We start from the raw sequence: 20,743 nt of genomic DNA, 5'->3' as shown, positions 1-20,743 counted from the left end.
GGAAAGTACATCCGCTCAACTAAGGTCTCATCTAGGTCAGAGAAAAGGGACTGTCCGCCTGTGTGCCCACGGCAGCCGTCAGAGCCCAAGTGCTCCAGAAGCCTAGGCGTGGCCTGTAGCACTGCTTCAGGAACTCCTGTGAAAGCAAACCAGTCAGTTGTTCCCGCTCTTACCTGCGCATGCAACCAACTCCTGTTCCCGCAAGACGCTGGTGCCGAGTGTTACGGTCACTTTCTAATCATCTTGTACAATGAGGTAACGTTTTACCTGACCAATAAAGAGACGTGACAGTTAACCTACCAAAGGCCACTTTATGCTAGGATTAACTGATGCCTGTCCTGCGGATTCAGAAAAATAAAATAAGAAGTGATAGTGCAAAGTACCTGTCATGATACATGTTATTTGGGTGTCAGCGTAGCCGACAGAAGAGACTGTTTTACAAAGGATGAGGCAGGATATAGCTGAATACGTGTCAGGATGTTCTTTATAACCCAATGTTGATCTATCATCTCGTAAACACTAGTATATGACTTTTACAAGAACACTATATTTCATCATGAAGCAACTAGAAGTAAGGAATAACTACAACTTTATAGTATAAACAAGGGAAATTATATTTTATAGGAATGAGTGTAGTAAATGTCAGCATATAAATTATTTTTTGAATTATATTTTTCCAGGTCTGCGGGGTGCCAGGTGTATTAATGATAAATATTTCGATGCAAGCAAAGCCTGAATGTTCATAGTTTTATAAAAGGGTCCCTTGAAGGAGGAAAGACATAATACTATCTTTAATGGAAATGTAACTTGCTTTTTTGGAGGTAGGAGGAGTATTTCCAGGGTTGACAGATTCCAAATGTTTTTTATAGTTGCCTCATGCAACTGGAATATGCTTCCAGCTCTCCAAAATAAAAATGGAGTGGAGAGAAAATACTCTGAATCTCTCAATCTGAAAAGGTAATCAGAGTTTTGACATCTGGAGAAATAGCATAGTCACTCAATTCTTTTAACTTTCAGGAGTATTAAAGAGTATAAATAAATCAGACCTCATACCTCTTCAGAATGTGAAGGAATGAATTTTATTCCATTTTTGTTTCCTGCTGAAAGTGGAGGACACACTCCGAGTCAAGGACGTCCTCCCAGGACTGAACTGTCACGTCTGTCCCTACATGGGGGATGGGGCATGTCCATGCGTGTCTGTGCTGGAAATATTCAATAAAGCAGGAAAGATTCAGTCTTGAGATATATACATATGTGTGTGTGTGTGTGTGTGTATATATATATATATATATATATATTCACACGTCCTTACGTCTGTAATGAGAAATGAATGTTTCCATGGCATATAAAAGACAGCAGGAAGACAATTTACAGAGAGATTAAACACGGTTTTCTAAACTGTCTTGGTAGTCTGCTGGCGACTTCTTCCCATCACAGGTTCTTCAAGGAATTAGAAGCATAAACGGGCTTGTGAAAATCTGAAGCCTTTAATTCTTTAAAAGAAACATGCTTTAGGTGTAAGCAGCAGGATTCTTTAACCGCCGGGTGGTGTCAAGAAAGGGATGCGTTTGGGGGCGGAGCCTTCTGAGGGCTCCGCGTCCCAGGCCCTCCTCTGGGCTCCAGGCTCGCTGCGCTGGCGTCTGCAGGCTGGGAAGCAGCGCCTCTTGCTATCCGGTCTCGGCACATTCCTGGCCCCCAGAACGCCCACCTCCACCTGCGAGCTGAGGACGGAGGTTTGCCATCAGCGGCTAGTAATTTAATCAGCACGCCTGTGTGATGACGCCTCTGTAAAAATTCAGAAAGACGGGGTTCAGAGAGCTTCCGTGGTGGTGAACGCATGCTGGGGGAGGGGCTCCCTTAGACCCTCAGACGTGGAAGCTCCGCCCCCTTTCCCCACACCCTGCCGTGTGCATCGCTTCCATCTGCCTCTTCCTGACTTAGATCCTTCTTTTCCCACTCACTTTTCATATATCCAAATCAAATTTTATGCTTAGGCATGATAAACTTTGAAGACAGATGTTCTTGTTTACGTGAGCTAAATATGGGCTTACATGACAAGCAATACTGATGTGAACATTTCTATACAAGTTTTTCTACGTTATAGATCCTCATCCCTAGAACAGTCTTTTTTGTTACTGTTGTCTGTGGTTTTGTGTTGTTTCTTTTTTTAAATTGAAGTATAGTTGATTTACAGTGTTGTGTTAGTTTCAGGTATACAGCACAGTGATTCAGTTATACACATGCACCTATTCTTGTTCAGATTATTTTCCATTATAGGTTATTACAAAATATTGAGTATATTTCCCTCTGCTATACACCAGGTGCTTGTCGGTTATCTCTTCTATATAGAGTAGTGTGTATATTTTAATCTCAAACTCCTAATTTATCCTTCTGCTTCCCCCCTTTCCCCTGTGGTAACCATAAGTTTGTTCTCTATGTCTGTGAGTATGTTTCTGTTTTGTAGATAAGTTCATTTCTGTCGTATTTTAGATGCCACATCTAAGTGATACCATATGATATTTATCTTTCTCCGTCTGACTTACTTCACTCAGTATGATCATCTCTAGGGGCATCCATGTGGCTGTAAATGGCATTATTTCATTCTTTTTGATGGCTGAGTAGTATTCCACTGTATATATGTACTGCATCTTTATCCATTCCTCTGTCGATGGACACTTAGGTTGCTGAGTTATATCCTTTTATTATAAACGGGTAATCTATCAAGTAAAATTTTTCTCTGAGTTCTGTGAATTGCTCTTGCAAGTTATTTGAATCTGAGGAAGGGGTCTCTGGAACCCCCCCATCTACAGCAGGTCATCAGAAGCACTGCTGCCAACCTGGACTCGTGACTCGCATCTGAAGCGGGCGGGGGGCGCAGTCTTGCAGCACTGAGCCCTTACCCTGTGGGATCTGATGCTGTCTGCAGGTAGAAACTGTCACAACTGAGTTGAACTGTAGGACACCCCGCTGGGGTCTGAGAATCGGTGGTATGGGGAACCCCTCATACACACAGTGCTATTGGGTGCAGAATCCTTAACCTAATAAATGTCAGAGTTATCCAAACATTCATTTGAATTATTTAAACTAAAATGTAACTACCAACTAATGTAACTATCCCATTCCTTTGAGTCAGATCCATTGCATGGATGGTTTGACAGGCACACCCCGGTAAGGAGAAGTACACAGTCGATGTACTTTTTCTTCTGGGTCCTCAGTTTTCCTTTCCTTCTCCTGATTCACTGCAGGTCAGCATTTCTCTGCATTCATCCTCATCTCTCCCTCTTCCTCCCACCTTCTCAAGAATGCAGACCTCACAGCTCTACTGGAAAAGTTTTGATAACACATTTCTGACTGCTTTATAATCAATACAGCTTAAGCTGTTCTCTCTCAAAGGGCTGCTTGGAATTCTGAAAGCAGAAAAGTCTTGCCTCCAAGGACGGCATTTCTAAACGTACAACTTCTAAAATCAGTGAACTGGTAAAGGAGAGATCTGAGGGCAGGGATTTTTGGTATACGTCCTGCTAAGCCGTATAAATTCTCACCTGGCTCTCTAAAGATGGAGGAACATGACATGCTGGTACTTCTCTGAAAAGCTACCTATACTGTTTTCATGAAATGGTATTTTAATACGACTTCATTTACTTCATAACCGCACAAAAGTCTAGCTATTGTGAGAAATACTACTTCCACCTGTTACTGACATCAGAGCATCTTTCCGGGCTGGTGAATGTATGTTGATTCCCAATTTAAGTTCGGGGGATCCCGTGTAATGTACACAGTCTCCTTTTAGGTATGCATTCGCGCGTGTGATGAAGGGGGAGGTGTCGTCAACTTGAGCTGGAAGGAACGTGTAGTCACATTACATCTTACTTTAGAAATCAGGCAATAAATATGGATGACTAGCAGAGTGAAATGAAATACACTGGGATTACTATCAGGTTACAGACTTATTTTTAACAAGTAAATCAGAATGTTGTGCTTTGTTGTAGAAGCACAACTTGGGAAAACTAGGAAAAGTGTGATGCAAATACAGCCTCCGTTCCAACGACGACGGCCCACTCGCCTCCTGGAAATCGGAGCTCCGTTCTATCAAGACAGCCAGCTGCAAGTGAAGGTGTACTGGAAGAAGACCGAAGGTGGGCAGATGCTTCTGTTTACTTGTTGTTGTTCTTGCTAAGTTTTAGTTTCTATTGGAGTCGAGTTGATTAACAGTGTTCTGTTAGTTTCAGGTGTACAGCAAAGTGATTCAGTTTTACACATACACTCGAGTATTCTTTTTCAAATTCTTTTCCCATTTAGGTTATTACAGAATACTGAGCAGAGTTCCCTGTGCTACACAGTAGGTCCTTATTAGTTATCGATTTTATATACAGTAGTGTGTATATGTCAATCCCAATCTCCCAATGTATCCCTCCCGGCCACCCTTCCCCTTTGGTAACCATAAGTTTGTTTTCTGAGTCTGTGAGTCTGTTTTTGCCTTGTAAATAAGTTCATTTGTGTCATTTTTTTTAAGATTCTGCACATAAGTGACGTCATATGATATTTGTCTTTCTCTGTCTGACTTCACTTAGTATGATCATCTCCAGGTCCATTCACGTTGCTGCAAATGGCATTATTTCATTCTTTTTTATCACTGAGTAATATTCCATTGTATATATGTACCACATCTTCTATAGCCATTCATCTGTTGGTGGACAGTTAGGTTGCTTCCATGTCCTGGCTATTGTAAATAGAGCTGCAGTGAACATTGTGGTACATGACTCTTTTTGAATTATGGTTTTCTCAGGGTATATGCCCAGGAGTGGGATTGCTGGGTCGTATGGTAGTTCTATTTTTAGTTTTTTAAGGAACCTCCACACTGTTCTCCATAGTGGCTGTATCAATTTACATTCCCACCAGCAGTGCAAGAGGGTTCCCTTTTCTCCACATCCTCTCCAGCATGTATTGTTTGTAGACTTTTTGATGATGGCCATTCTGACTGGGGTGCGGTGATACCTCATTGTAGTTTTGATTTGCATTTCTCTGATAATTAGCAATGTTGAGCATCTTTTCATGTGCCTCTTGGCCATCTGTATGTCTTTGGAGAACTGTCTATTTAGGTTTTCTGCCCATTTTTTTCACTGGGTTGTTTGTTTTCATGATATTGAGCTGTGTGAATTGTCTGTATATTTTAGAGATTAATGCCTTGTCAGTCACATTGTTTGCAAATATTTTCTTCCATTCCGTAGGTTGTCTTTTCATTTTGTTTATGGTTTCCTTTACTGTGCAAAAGCTTTTAAGTTTCATTAGGTCCCATTTGTTTATTTTTGTTTTTATTTTCATTAATCTAGGAGGTGGATCAAAATGATTTTGCTGGGATTTATGTCAGAGAGTGTTCTGCCTATGTTTTCCTCTAAGAGTTTTATATTTGTTGTTTGCATTGAAGAGCGCTGTGATGTAAGGGTGCTTGTGCAAACGTCACCGTCGAGCTACACTATTGATATTAAGGAAACGGTAGCTGAACAAAACACATTCTTTTTAAAAAATTATTATTAAATGCCTTGCTCTTCTGAAGTCTGAATGGGTTGCCTCTGATTCCCAGGAATCTGTATCCCATACTGAAATCTGCTGCTTACATTTGATCATTTCAGGGATATTAACCTGTCTTCATGTCTTTCCTAAGAAGGTTGATCTTGTGTCCCAAACACTTGAGGCAGTCATTATTTTGCACTGTAAATTCTTGTTCTAAATTAGAAGACCTATAATGCAAATAATTTGGAAAATAGAATAAAAGAGCCGATTCTCTTCTCAGTATCATTTCATAGAAATAGCATTTTACTGGATTTTCTTTCAGCAGTCTCCTATACCTGTTTCTCACTCAGTTGTTTTATATGTATATGTGTGTGTTTGTAAAGCACATTTTCATAAAATACTAATTTGCATTCTATATTGTTGGTATTTTTAATAACATTTTTAAATGGCTGCCTTGATAGATATTATGCCATAATGATTCCACTATCGTCACACATTTAGCTGCCTTCAGAATTTCCATCTTATAGTCAATACTGCAATGAACAGTCACCCTTAGAATAGATTCTTTTTTCTCTTTATCTTTGGGATAAATTCCTTTTGTTTCCTTGTTTTCTGTACTCTTAGTATTTTTAGAGTTACTTGACATACATTTTTATATTTATCACTTCTGTGCATTTTAAGACATAAACTCTATTTTAAGCAAAAAGCAATAGATTGTTTCAAGAATTGTTTTTAAAATTCTTCTTATTTTTCTGAAGTGCTATTTCACTTAGGGTATCGGCTCACGAGCCATTGGGGATATTGGTGTTGGAGCTCTTCTTGTTCCAGAATTTTCTTCCAAGCTGCTGAAATTCATTCTCTAGCTAAAATAACATTACCAATCATGTTAATGTTTTATTACTATCATATGTTAATTTAAATTTTATTTATTGAATATTATTAAATTAAAATTATATGTTAATATAGTCATATTATGACATTTAATGATAGTTTTAAGTTAGTATTAAATTATAAAATTTATTTGATCTATTGTACAGTCAAGCCCTCCACATCAGTGGGTTCTGTATCTGTGAATTCAACCAAATGTGGATTTTGTGCAATGTTTAAGATTGGCAGTTGGTTGAATCCAAGCGTGCAGAACCCCCAGATACGAAGGGCTAACTGTGGGACTCGAGCAGCCTGGAATTTGGTATCCAGGGTGTGGATCCAATCCCCACTCTCCAGTGGGTACCAAAGGATGACTGTATTTATCAATTTCAAATTAGAATTGTATGTCCATGTGACATATTAATAAAACAACATATTAATATAATACTGGAAATGTACACATCTCATGTAAGGAAATGAGAATGTACACACACGGGAGGTGCAAACAGCTTAAGCACAGAATAGTAACCACCATTTCCTGACTTCTAAAATTGAAGATTTGTTTTACGTGTATTTGAATGTATACAGATGGAATCATACAGTTTGCATCAGTCTTCTCACAGTGAACACTGCATGTGGGAAACCCGTCCATCCTGTTGCAGGAAGCCGTGATTCATCCATTTATATCACTGCATAGTCGTCCCTGGTACAGCAGTTGATGGAGATTTGGTTTGTCCAGATCTTTTCAGCAGTTGATGGAGATTTGGTTTGTTCCAGGGATGGGCTATTCAGAATGGCCCTGCTGTGAAGAGCCTATGAATACATGTCTGTTGATGCACATGTGTACCTATTCCCCCACAGAGGGTGGGATTCTTAGGTCATAGAGGATGATGACCTTTAGAAGATGCTGAGAATTTCCGAAGTGGCTGGACCAGTGCACATTCCCACCAGGAGGGTAAGATGGTCCCCACTGCCCCACATGCTTTCCCCCATGAGGCATGTTCTGTCTTTCTCAGTTGAGCCTTTCCGGTACGTGTGACGTGATGGCTCAGTGCCGTTTGAATTTGCATTCTTCTGGTCATCCAGGCGTTGAACACCTTTTCATAAGTTTACTGGCAATGGAGCTCCTGTTTTTCAAAGCACTTTTCAACTGTTTAGCCAGCCTGTCCTGCAAGAGTCCTTTATAGGTGGAGTATATGAGTCATCTGCTGGTTTCATCTTAGTATTTTCTACTTTTATTTTTTTCACATTCTTAATAGTTCTTACTTTTAGAGATTATCAGTTCATCATTTTGTTTCCTTGAGGCTTACCGCTCTTTGTTTAAGAAATCTTTGCTTATGCCAGGGTCACAAAGATACTCTCCTTATCTCCTAGGAGTTATACTGTTTCATCTTTCTCTACCTTTTACCCAGATTTGGTTATTGTTGTAAGCAGCTAGTGTAGGGCATCAATGTCCTTTCATTTTTCTTTCCCTCTTTTTTCCCCCCAAAAAAAGAACTTTTTATTGAAGTATTAGTTGATTTACAATGTTGTGTTAGTTTCACGTATACAGCAAAGTGATTCAGTATTACATATATGTATGTCTATTCTTTTTCACATCCTTTTCCATTATAGGTTATTAGAATATATTGAATATAGTTCCCTGTGCTGTACAGTAGGCCGTTGTTGTTTATCTACTTTATATACAGTCATTTGTATCTGCTAATCCCAAACTCCTAATTTATCCCTCCCCCACCCCCTTTGCCCTCTGGTAATCATAAGTTTCTTTTCTAAGTCTGGGAGTCTGTTTCTTTTTGTAAGTAATTTTATTTTTATAATTTTTTTTACATTCACATATAAGTGACATCATGATATTTGTCTTTCTCTGTCTGACCTACTTCACTTAGTATGACAATCTCTAGGTCCATCCATGTTGCTGCAAATGGCATTACTTCATTCTTTTTTATGGCTGAGTAATATTCCATTGTTTATTTGTACCACATCTTCTTTATCCATTCATCTGTTGATGGACACTTAGGTTGCTGTCATGTCTTGGCTAGTGTAAGTAGTGCTGCTACGAACACAGGGGTGCATGTATCTTTTTAAATTATAGTTTTGTCTGGATATATGCCCAGGACTGGGATTGCTGGATCATATGGTAGTGCTATTTTTAGTTTTTTGAGGAAACGCCATACTGTTCTCCATAGTGGCTGCACCAGTTTACATTCCCACCAACAGTGTAGGAGGATTCACTTTTCTCCACATCCTCTCCAGCATTTATTATTTGTAGACTTTTTAATGATCGCCATTCTGACTGGTGTGAGGTGGTACGTCACTGTAGTTTTGATTTGCGTTTCTCTAATAATTAGCGATAATGAGCATCTTTTCATGTGCCTATTGACCATCTGTATGTCTTCTTTGGAGAAATGTCTATTTAGGTCTTCTGCCCATTTTTGGATTGGATTGTTTTCTTGTTATTAAACTCTACGAGCTGTTTGTATATTTTGGAAATTAAACCCTTGTTGATTGCATCATTTGCAAATATTTTCTCCCATTGCATAGGGTATCTTTTTATTTTGTTTATGGTTTCCTTTCTGTGCAAAAGCTTGTAATTTTGAATAGGTCCCATTTGTTTATTTTTGCTTTTATTTCTATTGCCTTGGGAGACTGACGTAAGAAAACGTTTGTACGATTTATGTAAGGGAATATTTTGCCAATACTCTATCCTAGGAGTTTTATGGTGTCATGACTTATATTTTAGTCTTTAAGCCATTTTGAGTTTATTTTTGTGTATCGTGTTAGAGAATGTTCTAATTTCCTTCTTTTACATGTAGCCGCTCAGTTTTCCCAGCACCACTTATTGAAGAGGCTGTCTTTTCTCCAGTGTATATTCTTGCCTCCTTTGTCATAGATTAATTGACCATAAGCGTGTGGGTTTATTTCTGGACTTTCTATCCTGTTCCATTGATCTATATTTCTGTTTTTCTGCCAGTACCTTAGTATTTACTGTAGCTTTGTAGTATAATCTGAAGTCAGGGAGCTGTGATTTCTCCAGCTCTGTTCTTCTTTCTCAAGATTGTTGTGGCTATTTTGAGGTCTTTTGTGTTTCACAGACATTTTAAAATGTTTTGGTCTAGTTCTTTGAAAAATTCCATTGGTAATTTGATAGGGATTGCATTGAATCTGTAGATTGCCTTGGGTAGTATGGTTATTATAACAATATTGATTATTCCAGTCCAACAATATGATATAACTGTCCATCTCTGTCAGCTTCAGTTTCTTTCGTCAGCATCCTATAGCTTTTGGAGTACAGGTCTTTTGCCTCTTCAGGTAGGTTTATTCCTAGGTATCTTATTCTTATTTTTCTTTCCCCCTCTCCAAGAAATCTTTAGTAAAAGGCAAAAGATTTATATGATCTGAAGAGAAACCAGAGTATGAATGGTATTTTATTCTTTTTGATGCAGTGGTAAATGGGATTGTTTCCTTAATTTCTCTTTCTGATAGTTTGTTGTAGTGTGTAGAAATGCAACAGATTTCTGTATATTGTTTGTATCCTGCAACTTTACTGAACTCACCGATGAGCTCTAGTAGTATTCTGGTAGTATCTTAAGGGCTTTTTTTATGTATGGTATCATGTCATATGCAAGCAGTGACAGTTTTACATCTTCCTTTCCAATCTGGATTCCCTTTCTTCTCTGATTGTCGTTGCTAGGACTTCCAAAACTATGTTGAATAAAAGTGGCAAGAGTGGCCATCCTTGTCCTGTTCCTGACCTTGGAGGAAATGCTTTCAGCTTTTCACCGTTGAGTATGATGTTAGCTGTGGTTTTGTCATATATGGTCTTCATTATGTTGAGGTAGGTTCCCTCTATGCCCACTTTCTGGAGAGTTTTCATCAGAAATTGATGTTGAATTTTATCAAAAGCTTTTTCTGCATCTATTGAGATGATCATATGGTTTTTACTCTTCAGTTTGTTAATATGGTATATCACACTGATTGATTTGAGGATATTGAAAAATCCTTGCATCCCTGGGTAAATCCCACTTGATCATGGTGTATGATCCATTTAATATACTGTTGGATTTGGTTCGCTAGTATTTTGTTGAGGATTTTTGCATCTATGTTCATCAAAGGCACTGGCCTATAATTTTCTTTTTTTGTGGTATCTTTGGCCGGTTTTGGTATCAGGGTGATGGTGGCCTCACAGAATTAATTCGGATGTGCTCCTTCCTCTGCAGTTTTTTGGAACGGTTTCAGAAGCACAGGTATTAACTCTTCTCTAAATGTTTGACAGAATTTGCCTGTGAAGCCATCTGGTCCTGGACTCTGGTCGTTGGGAGTTTTTTAATCACAGTTTCAATTTCAGTACTGGTAATTGGTCTGTTCATATTTCCTATTTCTTCCTGGTTCAGTCTCGGGAGATTGTACCTCTCTAAGAGTGTCCATTTCTTCTAGGTTGTCTGTTTTATTGGCATACAGTTGCTTGTAGTAGTCTCTTAGGATTCTATTTCTCTGGTGTTGGTTATAACGTCTCCTTTTTCATTTCTAATTTTATTGATTTGAGCCTTCTCCCTTTTTCTTCTTGATGAGTCTGGCTAAAGGTTTATCAACTTTGTTTATCTTTTCAAAGAACCAGCTTTTTAGTTTCTTTGATCTTTTCTATTATTTTTTTAGTCTGTTTATTCAAAATAAGGATTAGTCAGAAGCACTTATTCAAAATAAGGATTAGTCAGAAGCACTTTTCTCCCTGGCTTGCTTATTTACTAGTAATTCACCAGAATATGTATATGGAAACAAGCTAACAGTATTGTTTACAACTAAGCAAAGTCACTGCAAGCAGGTGTCTGGAAGCAACTATTGTAGGTAAAACACCGTACAGTTGTAACGTAGCACTTGGACCAGAATGACAGAGACTTTCAGAATAAGTCCTTAAATAAGGGTGGGATCCCCTAGAGAGAAGCGGGACCAGGACCGGCGTGAAGGAACTCCAGTTTCAGCACAAAGAGGGGCGATGCAGCAGAGGACGGTGCAAGTGAGTGCCCAGAGGAGCTGGAGAACACGGGGAGATTTGAGACAGAAGCCGAGGCGGGCAAGGGGTTTAGGAAGAGGGAGGGGGCTTCCGTGGTGGCGCAGTGGTTGAGAGTCCACCTGCCGAGGCAGGGGACGCGGGTTCGTGCCCCGGTCCGGGAAGATCCCACGTGCCGCGGAGCGGCTGGGCCCGTGAGCCATGGCCGCTGCGCCTGCGCGTCCGGAGCCTGTGCTCCGCAACGGGAGAGGCCACAGCAGTGAGAGGCCCGCGTACCGAAAGAAAAAAAAAACGCTACCTTATGCTACTGATTTTAAAATGAAAGGAGACACAGTGGATGCTCACAGAGTGTGTATTTGAAGACTCGTGTGGTCACTAAGGTTTATTTGTAACCCCTAACCAGTCCCGGGGGGCGCTTGTGTGGTCCTTTGTGGGGGTGCTCGTGCAGGGAGTGGCTGTGGGCTTGAGTCGTCCCACGTACACGTTCCCACCTGAAGCTGAGGGGACGCCGCCCTCTCGTTTCCACTCTCACGCTGGCGACACATCCTCTGCCCCGTCTGTCTAGCGCCGTGGGTTTCTGGTCTGTTGTGTTGCATTTCCTTGCTTTTTGTTGGAGATTTGTCCTGGTTAAAGTGGCCCCGAGCATAGTGGTGGAGTGCTGCCTTTGCTGATTGATGCATGAGGCTGCCTGGGAGGTGCTAGTCACCTTGGTAGTGTGTGATGAAGTTCCGAAAAGGTAAAAGAGGTGTCTAAATTTGTCGTTTTTGAGATGGTGATGGATTAAAAAAAAAGTACAGTGGAGGCGTTATTGTGAGGCTGAAAGCAAAAGAAGTTTACTGTCCTGCTACCCAGGATCATGAAAATAATTTCAACTAGAGTTTTTTAAGTAAAGAAATATTACAGTTAATTATGACTTTATTAAATAAGTTTTTAAAAAAGAAAAACACACATAAAATAAGATTATGTATTGACTGGCTGGCAAAAATGTGGTGACCAGAAGCTCATGGGGAAACTAACACTGTATTTCTCCAAGAAACAGCCATCCCGGCTTTGCTAATTCTGCATTCACAGTGATTTTCTAAACCCTCACTTGTGTGAATAACGAGAACCGATTGTGTAGACCTGCATGAGAAACGCATGCCAGTTTTTGATTAAGCTTGGAAGAGTGTGGACTGCTGTGTATGTGTCTGAAAAAGTGCCATGAAGGACTGCTTAAAAGACAGCCTGTTCATTTTAATCATGTCTTAAAGGAGTGGGTTTTATTCGGGTCTGGTGAAGGCAACAGAGACAACGGCCACTGAGAAGGTAGTTTGTTACTCACGGCTCCCAGGAGGTGGACCCTCCCACCACTTGGGCCACGTGGGGAGGCACCAGGGTCAGTCAGGAAGCAGGAAACTGTGCTCAGAAGCCTTTCCTCTGGCGAGTAGGAAAGGCAAGATGGTCTCAGGATTGGCTAGTCAGGATTGGCTCTGGCTCAGGCGCTGTCCCCACCTACCTGGCCCTGGGGTGACGAGGGTGGTGGCCCAGAGTGTGAGGGCCCCACAGAGGAGGTGCTGGGGAGGGGCTCTGGGTCAGCTGGTCTGCACGGGGCAGCGGCCACCCTGCGAGGGCGGTCCCGGCAGGGTCTGCAAGGCTGCAAGATGTCACAGATACAGAAAACAAAAAGGCGTGATTAAATAAGAGGCAAGCTGAACGCAAGGGCAATTGAGGGCAGGGATCAAGGGTGTGGTTTTAGAAGCGCTGAGTTTGAAAAGCATCTACATGGGACAGGAAGCTGGGAACACCAGCTCCTCCAGGGAACAGCTCAGGTGGAGGTAGAAACGCAGAGCTGTCTTGGAAAGCCTTGGGCTTGGGTGAAATTCTTCACGGAGGTGGCAGATCCAGAGTAGGCGTGGACTCGGGCAGGGCGGAGCTGAGAGCTGAGGGCTCCGACGTGTCGCTCGGCGCGTCCTCTTATGGAAACACAGTTATGCTGTCAGATGTGTGTGGGGTTCTTAGGAGACCTGGAGCCACGGGTATCAATCACATGTCCTAGCACTGGAGTGCAGCAAACTGGAGTCCAGCCCCGGCTGCTCCGGACCAGGGAATGTCAGCCCTGCCGTGTGCCCGACTTTGGAACTTGCTACTCCGTCCGATGTGGGAGCCACGAGCCCCGTGGAGCCGCTGAATTTTAAATTGATTTCAGTGACTTAAGAATTTGATTCCTCAGCTGCAGCAGCACTGTGGTGACGAGGGGTCACCACATACAGAAGCTTTCGTTGTGGCAGACAGTTGTGTGGGACGGTGCCCTGCCCCGTTATCCACACCGAGCAGGCCCAGTGCCAACCTCCTTCCAGGTTCCCCTGCGAGGTCAGCTCCTCTGTGAGCTGCGCCAGCGTTTCAGTGACAGTCGCAACCCTCTGTCGGGACGCCGTACCTCTCTCGCCCTCCGTGTTCAGCTGTAGGCTCATCTCCCTCCGACCTGAGACCTGACTCATGTACTTTATTACTTGTCCAGCCCCCTTAGGAGTTAAGAGGCATGAGAGCAGCTGCTCCTGGGATGTTATTTCACTGCGATGCCTAGAGCAGCACCACTTGTTGAAAGAAAGGATTTGAATTCACTCAATGACTGACTTCAGCCTTAATGTATAACGTGCAATTCTTTTCTTAAAAAAAAGCCCCTGATGTCTGCCATGTAAAGAGTTAAAAACCTCTAGTCAGAGGGTTCCCCTTTTAGCTAAACACCATTGGTGCCCACTTGCTGTTTATTTTCTCAGATTGAAAGTTCTTTTCTCGTTCCAAAGTGCTCAGAGCAAGTTCCCACCAGAACCACCCGATTTCATCCAAGAGTTTTCCCCTCGAAAAACCTCCATCAAACACTTGGCGTGAGCATTCGGACGAGATGCTAATCACCCAGGGAAGCGGTGCCTTTCACACCCGGGGACACACTGGGGTGATTATTAAGCCCAGGATGGCCCGGACCTCCTTTCCCACACTCAGTGACCGGCTTCTCATCACGGTGTCTTTTTTTCCACTCGGTCGGCCAAAGTAAAGACACGTGCAGAAAACGCGCTGCTCCAGCTGGAAGTGGAAACGATTAAGGAGCCCGTATGCTGGGCTGGCTTTGAGAGCAGGCCTCGTTTCCGTAGCGATCGCACACACTCACTGCAAGGATGCACTTACTGTTAAGGCACCGGGAGGCTGTTCACCCTGTATCCTCTGATGAGGGGGCCCTGTCACAGCAAGGCTCGAGATGGAGCACCTCTGAAGGGCCAGGTCTTCAAGTTGAGGGAAAGGCTTTTGTTCCTGCCTGGGCTTGACAGCCTCTCCATCAGCCTCGTCAGAAAAATGTAGGATTCAGAGACTTGAGACGAGTCTCTCTTAGAGCCTAGGAAATAGGAGAACGGCTGCTGAGTACTACCCTTCGTTGGGGGATTTATGACTGTGGACACCGTGGCGAGGTTATTCTCAAGACCTCTGTGGAGTCGTTTTGCTATGACTTTTCTAATTATTTTTTTCTGTGTGGTTCTCGTATTGCAATTCCCTTTTCCTTTGATGGCTTATTACTTTTTCCCCCTGACTCTAGTCAGAATTTTGGGAGACCCACCTCCTCTGGCTGGTGTACGCAATTCTGGATCACCTGCAGGACTCTGTCCTTCCTTCCTGGTCTGTCGTGCTTTCAGGACTTGGGGCTGCGTGCACTGTGACTTGCAGACTGTTCTCTTTTGCTGATTGGTGTTGACCTTACAGATCCCGGAGTCACTCGGTATCATGTGCAGTGGTTTCCGGAAGTCTGTGCCCACAACGAATCCACCGGGGCGGAGGCATCCTCGGGCGTGACCCAGGTGAGGAGGTGGCCGAAATGCCGGATTCTGAACGGCTTCTAGACTCACCTGATCGGGGGACAAAGCTGGACAGAGAGAGGTGCAGGCCGTGTGTCCAGTGGGTAACTCATCCTCACGGGGCTCCCTAAGGGACCCATGACCAGGTGGGAGCGGGAGACACAGGGTCACCTGTTCACTCATCTCTCGGCCCTTCACCACCTCACACGTCATCGGTCAGCACAGGGCGGGCCCTGAGATGCAGACATTCAGGACACAGCTTGCGGGGAGCTCCCAGGACACAGGGGAAACGCTGCCAGCCTCTGGGCGTCTCATCTTAATGGCACGAAAGCTCTGAATTGTTTTCTGGATTTTGACTCGGCACAATGACCTAAAAGGCCTCATTTCCCCCAGGGAATTTCTATACGACACTATCATTCAGCATCTCCTTTGCTGCACCCCTAACTTCCACCAACTCGTCCAGGTAATGAAGGATACGGCCCATCCTGTGATGTTCTGCCTTTAAGGGTCCCAGAGATGCTCCTGCTGCAGCTCTCGTACATGTACACGAAGCCCTGACAACTATACCCTAGAATGGGCACGCACACCCAACACCCAAAGGGCACGCACACCCTAGAATGGGCACGCACACCCAACACCCAAAGGCGAAGAATCCTCGCACAAGCTCGTTAGGCCCGTCAGTGTCAGCTCTCCCGTTAGCGTAAGGTTATACCCTCAGCCTCTCCGCCCGCAGCTGAGTCTGGTTTTCGTAATCCTGTTTCATCGCAAAGTTCCGGCCGGCGGCAATCACAGCCCTCCCAGCAGGGGAGGCAATACACAGCTCGAGAATGTCTTCCTTTCCGTAAGGAAACACTCGCAGCTAAAGCACGCCTATGTCTCAGAGAAGCCCGAGTTGGCTTTTTTTGTATTGACAACTTAGGTGTCTGTCTACAGCGTTACCCACCGCGCGGCCTCCCACCTCGCCCCGCTGCTGCCAGCTCCCCAAGGCTGCTCGTGAGGGCTGCAAGCCGGCTGCTTTGACGTGGAAGCGCTGCCGTCCTGTCGGGTTCTGGAGGCTGTGTCCCACCCCATGGGAGCCTCTCACAGTTGTAATAAATGAAAGCAGGGCCCCTGTCTCCTTTGCACTTTTTATGGAAGCCGTGGTGCACACGTCCCATATATAGGAAGACAGCCTTGGTGGAGGCAGGATTTCCTCTCCTGCCCATTTCGTACCCTCCTGAGATTTACCGTTAGCGTATTCTCTCTCTCTCTCTAGGAAAATTACATGATTCTTCAAGATCTGGCATTTTCCTGCAAATACAAGGTGACCGTCCAACCCACACGGCCAAAGGGCCGCCTGAAAGCAGAAACCGTTTTCTTTACGACCCCACCGTGCTCCGCTCTGAAGGGCAAAAGCCACAAGCACGTCAGCTGCCCCCGCGACGCAGGTACGGTTCACGCGAACGTCCAAGGTTGCGGCTGTGATGTCGGCAACTCTGTACACATTTCCAGACCGCATTTCACAAGAGCCTACAAACCCGAAGTACCCCCTTTCTAAACGGCAGCGTGCCGGCCCAGTTGGGAGGTGACATACGTGTGAAGGCACGCATTACATCCTCATTGCAGCAGCTCTGGCGGACAGCCTTTGCTGGCGTGTCAGCCCTTTAGAAGTGAAGCCGAGGGTCTGTGTACTGCTTCTGCTTTGGCGCACTTTATGTAAATGATTTCACTTTTATCCCGGCCCTCTGCCGTGGGCGTCACCTCGACACGCTTTCTGAACGCCCCGTCTTTACCTTCCCAAGCCTCTCCTAAAACGGGGGCAGCTATTCTCAGACGCAGACCCCTGGGCGCCTTCTAGTAACTTCCGACGACTCTTGTAGTACCTTGAATATTCACCCGTCTCACTGCAGTCTCTCCTGTTCTCTAAGTGGCCAGGTCCCGCCAGATCCCAACATTCTTCCTCTGTCTTCCACCCCCAAAGCAGGACTCTCCACGTAGTGCCCAAGGGAGCAGAAGCACATGGCACGAAGGTGCAGGGCTGAGGCTGCCTCTGCACAGCTCGCCGGGGCGACTCTCTGACCCCGCGCTCCCGAGGCGGCCGGCCGAACCCCACGGGACGTACCTGCCGCCTAGGGCCCCTCTCGCGCTCTCCCTCCCTTGACCCGGCCTTCCTCTTCCCGCTGCTCCAGGTCACGTTCATTCCAAAGTGCAAGCCAAACCCGAGAACCTGTCGGCCTCCTTTGTGGTCCAGGACACGAACGTCACGGGGCGCTTCTCCTGGCAGCTGAGCAAGGCCACCGTCCAGCGGCCCGTGACTGGCTTCCATGTGACGTGGGCCGAGGTCACGACCGAGAGCAGGCAGAACGGCCTTCCCAACAGCCTCATCCTGCAGTCCCAGATCCTCCCGGCGGTGAGTGCCCCTCCCTCCCGGGCCGGTACCCGCCCCGCAGGGGGGTTACTCACTGTCGGCGCCCACGTCCCATCACGCTGGGGCCAGTTGTTGAGCTGCGTGTGTGCGTTGTCTTCTCCCGAGCGTATTATTTCGCAGGTACTGAAAGACACCACACAACTGTTGCCGTGAACAGTCGTCTAGATGAACTGTGATTACTGGAGCCCCTCTTCAACCCACGTCTCCTGTCGACACGGGATGCCCGCGGTGTAACCACTTTATTCTCCTTTGTGAAGCCTGTGTCCTTCTGGCCCAAGTGGACAAGCCCTATTTGAAGGGTTAAATTTGGGGAAAAATGGCCAAGAGAACCTTCTTCTTTCTCTCCGTTTCCCCACTTCAAATCTGGCCAGAGCCCGTAATGAGTTGGCCTGTCTTCCAGGCCACTAATTCCTTGGCTTGAAAAAAAAACCCATGTACAGGCTTCTACCAGCTCTAAAAATGCCCTTAGAATATCCAACTCCTGCTCCAAAAAGAAAAAGAAAAAGCAAACAAAAAAACCCTGAAATCCTGGAAGGAAAAATTCCATGGAATTGGAAAGTAATTTTTCTATGTGTGTATATATTAGGTTTTATTGAGTTTTGAGAAAAATGTGTTGGCATAAAAATAAACACTGTTGGCTATGGGCATTGACAGATAGATAGATAGATACTGCATCTTAAGGAACACAGTTGGCTCGCTTACGGAAATGTGGATTATGAAGAATTCACACCACAAGATGTGCAGATGCAAACTTCAAACCATGGGAAAGTCTTGGGCTGAGGAATACAAAATGCGGTCCCAGGGGTGAGCCCTGAGACTGGCCCCGGCTGCCAAGAGCTGGGCTCTCACTGCCGAGGCTGCCCGGCAGGGCAGGACTCTAGCAAACAGGGACAGACGTTCGACCGACCACGCTGGGGTGTCAAAGCAACTGCACCTGCGTTTACACGGTGATCGCGGGCGTGCGGGCGGGAGGAAATGGGCAGAGAATGAGAGTCCGTCGTGTGGCTTTGTGGTCAAGAGGTGCCTAACGGGCGCGTCCTCTCCTGTCCCCCCTCAGGATCGCTCCGTGCTCACGGTGCCAGGTCTGCGGCCGGCCACCCTCTACCGTCTGGAGGTGCAGGTGCTGACCGCGGGCGGGGAGGGACCCGCCACCATCAGGACCTTCCGGACCCCCGACCTCCCACCCTCGGCTGTGCACAGTGAGTGCCGGGGGCCCCCGCCAGCTTTGGGGACACAGAGAAAGTCTTGCTGAAAAAACGAAAATCAACAGATCACTGCAGATTCCTACGGATAGGGAATTCTCTGAACCTGAACTTCTTCCAGGCCTTTGTATGTGCTTTTCCTGGCGGCCACGCCTGCTGCCCGCAGCCCACCTTACACGTTTCCTGGCCCTGCTCCCTCCTTCCTCCCCCCTCCCTCCCTGCCTTCCTTTCTGTTACTTCCTTTTCCATACTTCCATTTTTTTCCCTACATGATGCATGCTTTCTCCTTGTCTTTTAACCAAGATACACATGGGAGGGAAAAAAATCTATCATCTCATATCAATCTGAATTTTTGTTTTTTAAACTAAGATGTTCAAATATGACAAAATAGCAATACGGAGCTTTTCTTATTACGTATATTGTTACTATAATCTATTACATGAATTTTTTTCATAACATGACCCAAATCAATCTACTTGACTTACTGCTACGTTAAAAATAATTGTCATGTATTGTTTCAAAACAGTGAGCCTCTTGTTGGTTTTTAAATTACGCACCTTGCTTTTCTAGCTTAAACCTTTGACATGGCTTTTTAAGTTTATGTGTTAAGAAAACTGAGAAGTCGTTCTAGTTTTACTTGTTTTTTTAAAAAATGATGGATCAAATTTGCCCCCCAATAGCTTTCTGCACTTTGAATTTAAAGGAAAAAACCATCACGTGGAAGAGCTCGATGGCCCCTTACGCTTATGAGGGTGAATGTGGCCCCCATGTGCCTCCACTGACATTCTGTGTAGTGAGAGCAGGGGTTAAGTTTTCAACTTTCTTGAGGAAGGGCGAAGGATTCTGCCTTATATAATTGTGAGCCTAAAGAAAGGGGCTTGTCTTCTTTCTCTGGTGATTTTTTGGCGTTAGGGAGGGAACCAAAGCGCGGGGGGAAGGCAGAGAGAAGAGAGGGAGAGTGAATGTCTGTCTCTCTGCACGTTCAGAGCCGGGAGAGGAGGGACCTGGACGGGAGGGAGCGCGGGCCCGGGGCCAAGGCGTTCACCGCAGTCAGCGCGTTCCTACTGTCCGTTCAGCCAGCCGGGGAAAGCACCACGACCGACTGATGTGTCTGTTCTGTCTCCCTAGGACCCCACCTGAAACACCGTCACTCACACCATTACAGGCCTCCTCCAGAAAGATACTGACCTGTTCCCGGAGATGTCTGAACCCCGAGCGAGCGTGTAAGCTCGCAGAGCTTCGAGGACCGGCCGCGCCCGCTTACGGGGGGCACCAGGCCTTTCCCATAGGACCTCCCACCCCATCTAACTTTACTGCACTAAACGCTTCTGTCTGTCTCGGACGCGCCTGGACACCAGGGACAAGTGGTGAGACGGTGGACGTGGACACAGTTTCCTGTGAGAATGGAGAGAACACGAAGGCCAGGCCTGTTTCACTGCAAAATCTGTTTCCATACATGGTTTAGCTATGATCTCAAGTGAATTACTGCAGACCTGAGACTTCCCTGAATTTAGAGCGGCAAATTCTCAAGAGACACCGGCGTAACAAATACACAGTTTATACACGTAATAAGCATGCTAAGCGTACACATAGTAAGCGTCACGGTACTCAATAAACATTTTAAAATTAAATTATTGGTTTGGTTTGCAAAATCGACTGAAGACTATACGGTTTTTTGGCCCTATTTATTCAAATACTTCTTAAGATGATTTTTTATCACGTGATTTTTTAGCTGAAAACTTGTGACCTGAAATATGCCAATTAATTTAGACTTAAAATGTTCCCACTTCCAGCACCTAAGCTTCATTTCCTACAAAGGCAAAGAAGAGCGCAGCCTGTCAATGAGGGTTTAGGGAAGACATCCACAGCAGAAAGGAGTCAGTGCCTTACGCTGCTATCCAGAGTCTGCCTTGGAGAAACTAAAAGTCTT

The 20,743-nt window shown here is 45.0% G+C and overlaps 1 protein-coding gene across 1 annotated transcript in view; it reads left to right on the top strand.

Annotated features, from left to right (window-relative positions):
* The window catches only part of LOC309817761 (anosmin-1), a 187,024-nt gene extending 166,916 nt beyond the window's left edge, over positions 1–20,108 (top strand). Inside the window, exons 9-14 of the mRNA XM_082647042.1 lie at positions 3,990–4,136; positions 15,113–15,207; positions 16,460–16,631; positions 17,373–17,593; positions 18,669–18,810; positions 19,942–20,108. Of these exons, the coding sequence (XP_082503168.1) occupies positions 3,990–4,136; positions 15,113–15,207; positions 16,460–16,631; positions 17,373–17,593; positions 18,669–18,810; positions 19,942–20,000 (836 nt within the window). The 3' untranslated portion in view covers positions 20,001–20,108. The remainder of the gene's footprint in view (positions 1–3,989; positions 4,137–15,112; positions 15,208–16,459; positions 16,632–17,372; positions 17,594–18,668; positions 18,811–19,941) is intronic.
* Positions 20,109–20,743: the final 635 nt, after the last annotated feature.

The sequence above is a fragment of the Grampus griseus genome (assembly GCF_964374135.1).
Source record: "Grampus griseus genome assembly, chromosome: Y".
Classification (NCBI taxonomy): Eukaryota; Metazoa; Chordata; class Mammalia; order Artiodactyla; family Delphinidae; genus Grampus; species Grampus griseus.
This window is presented reverse-complemented; position numbering and strand designations above follow the sequence as displayed.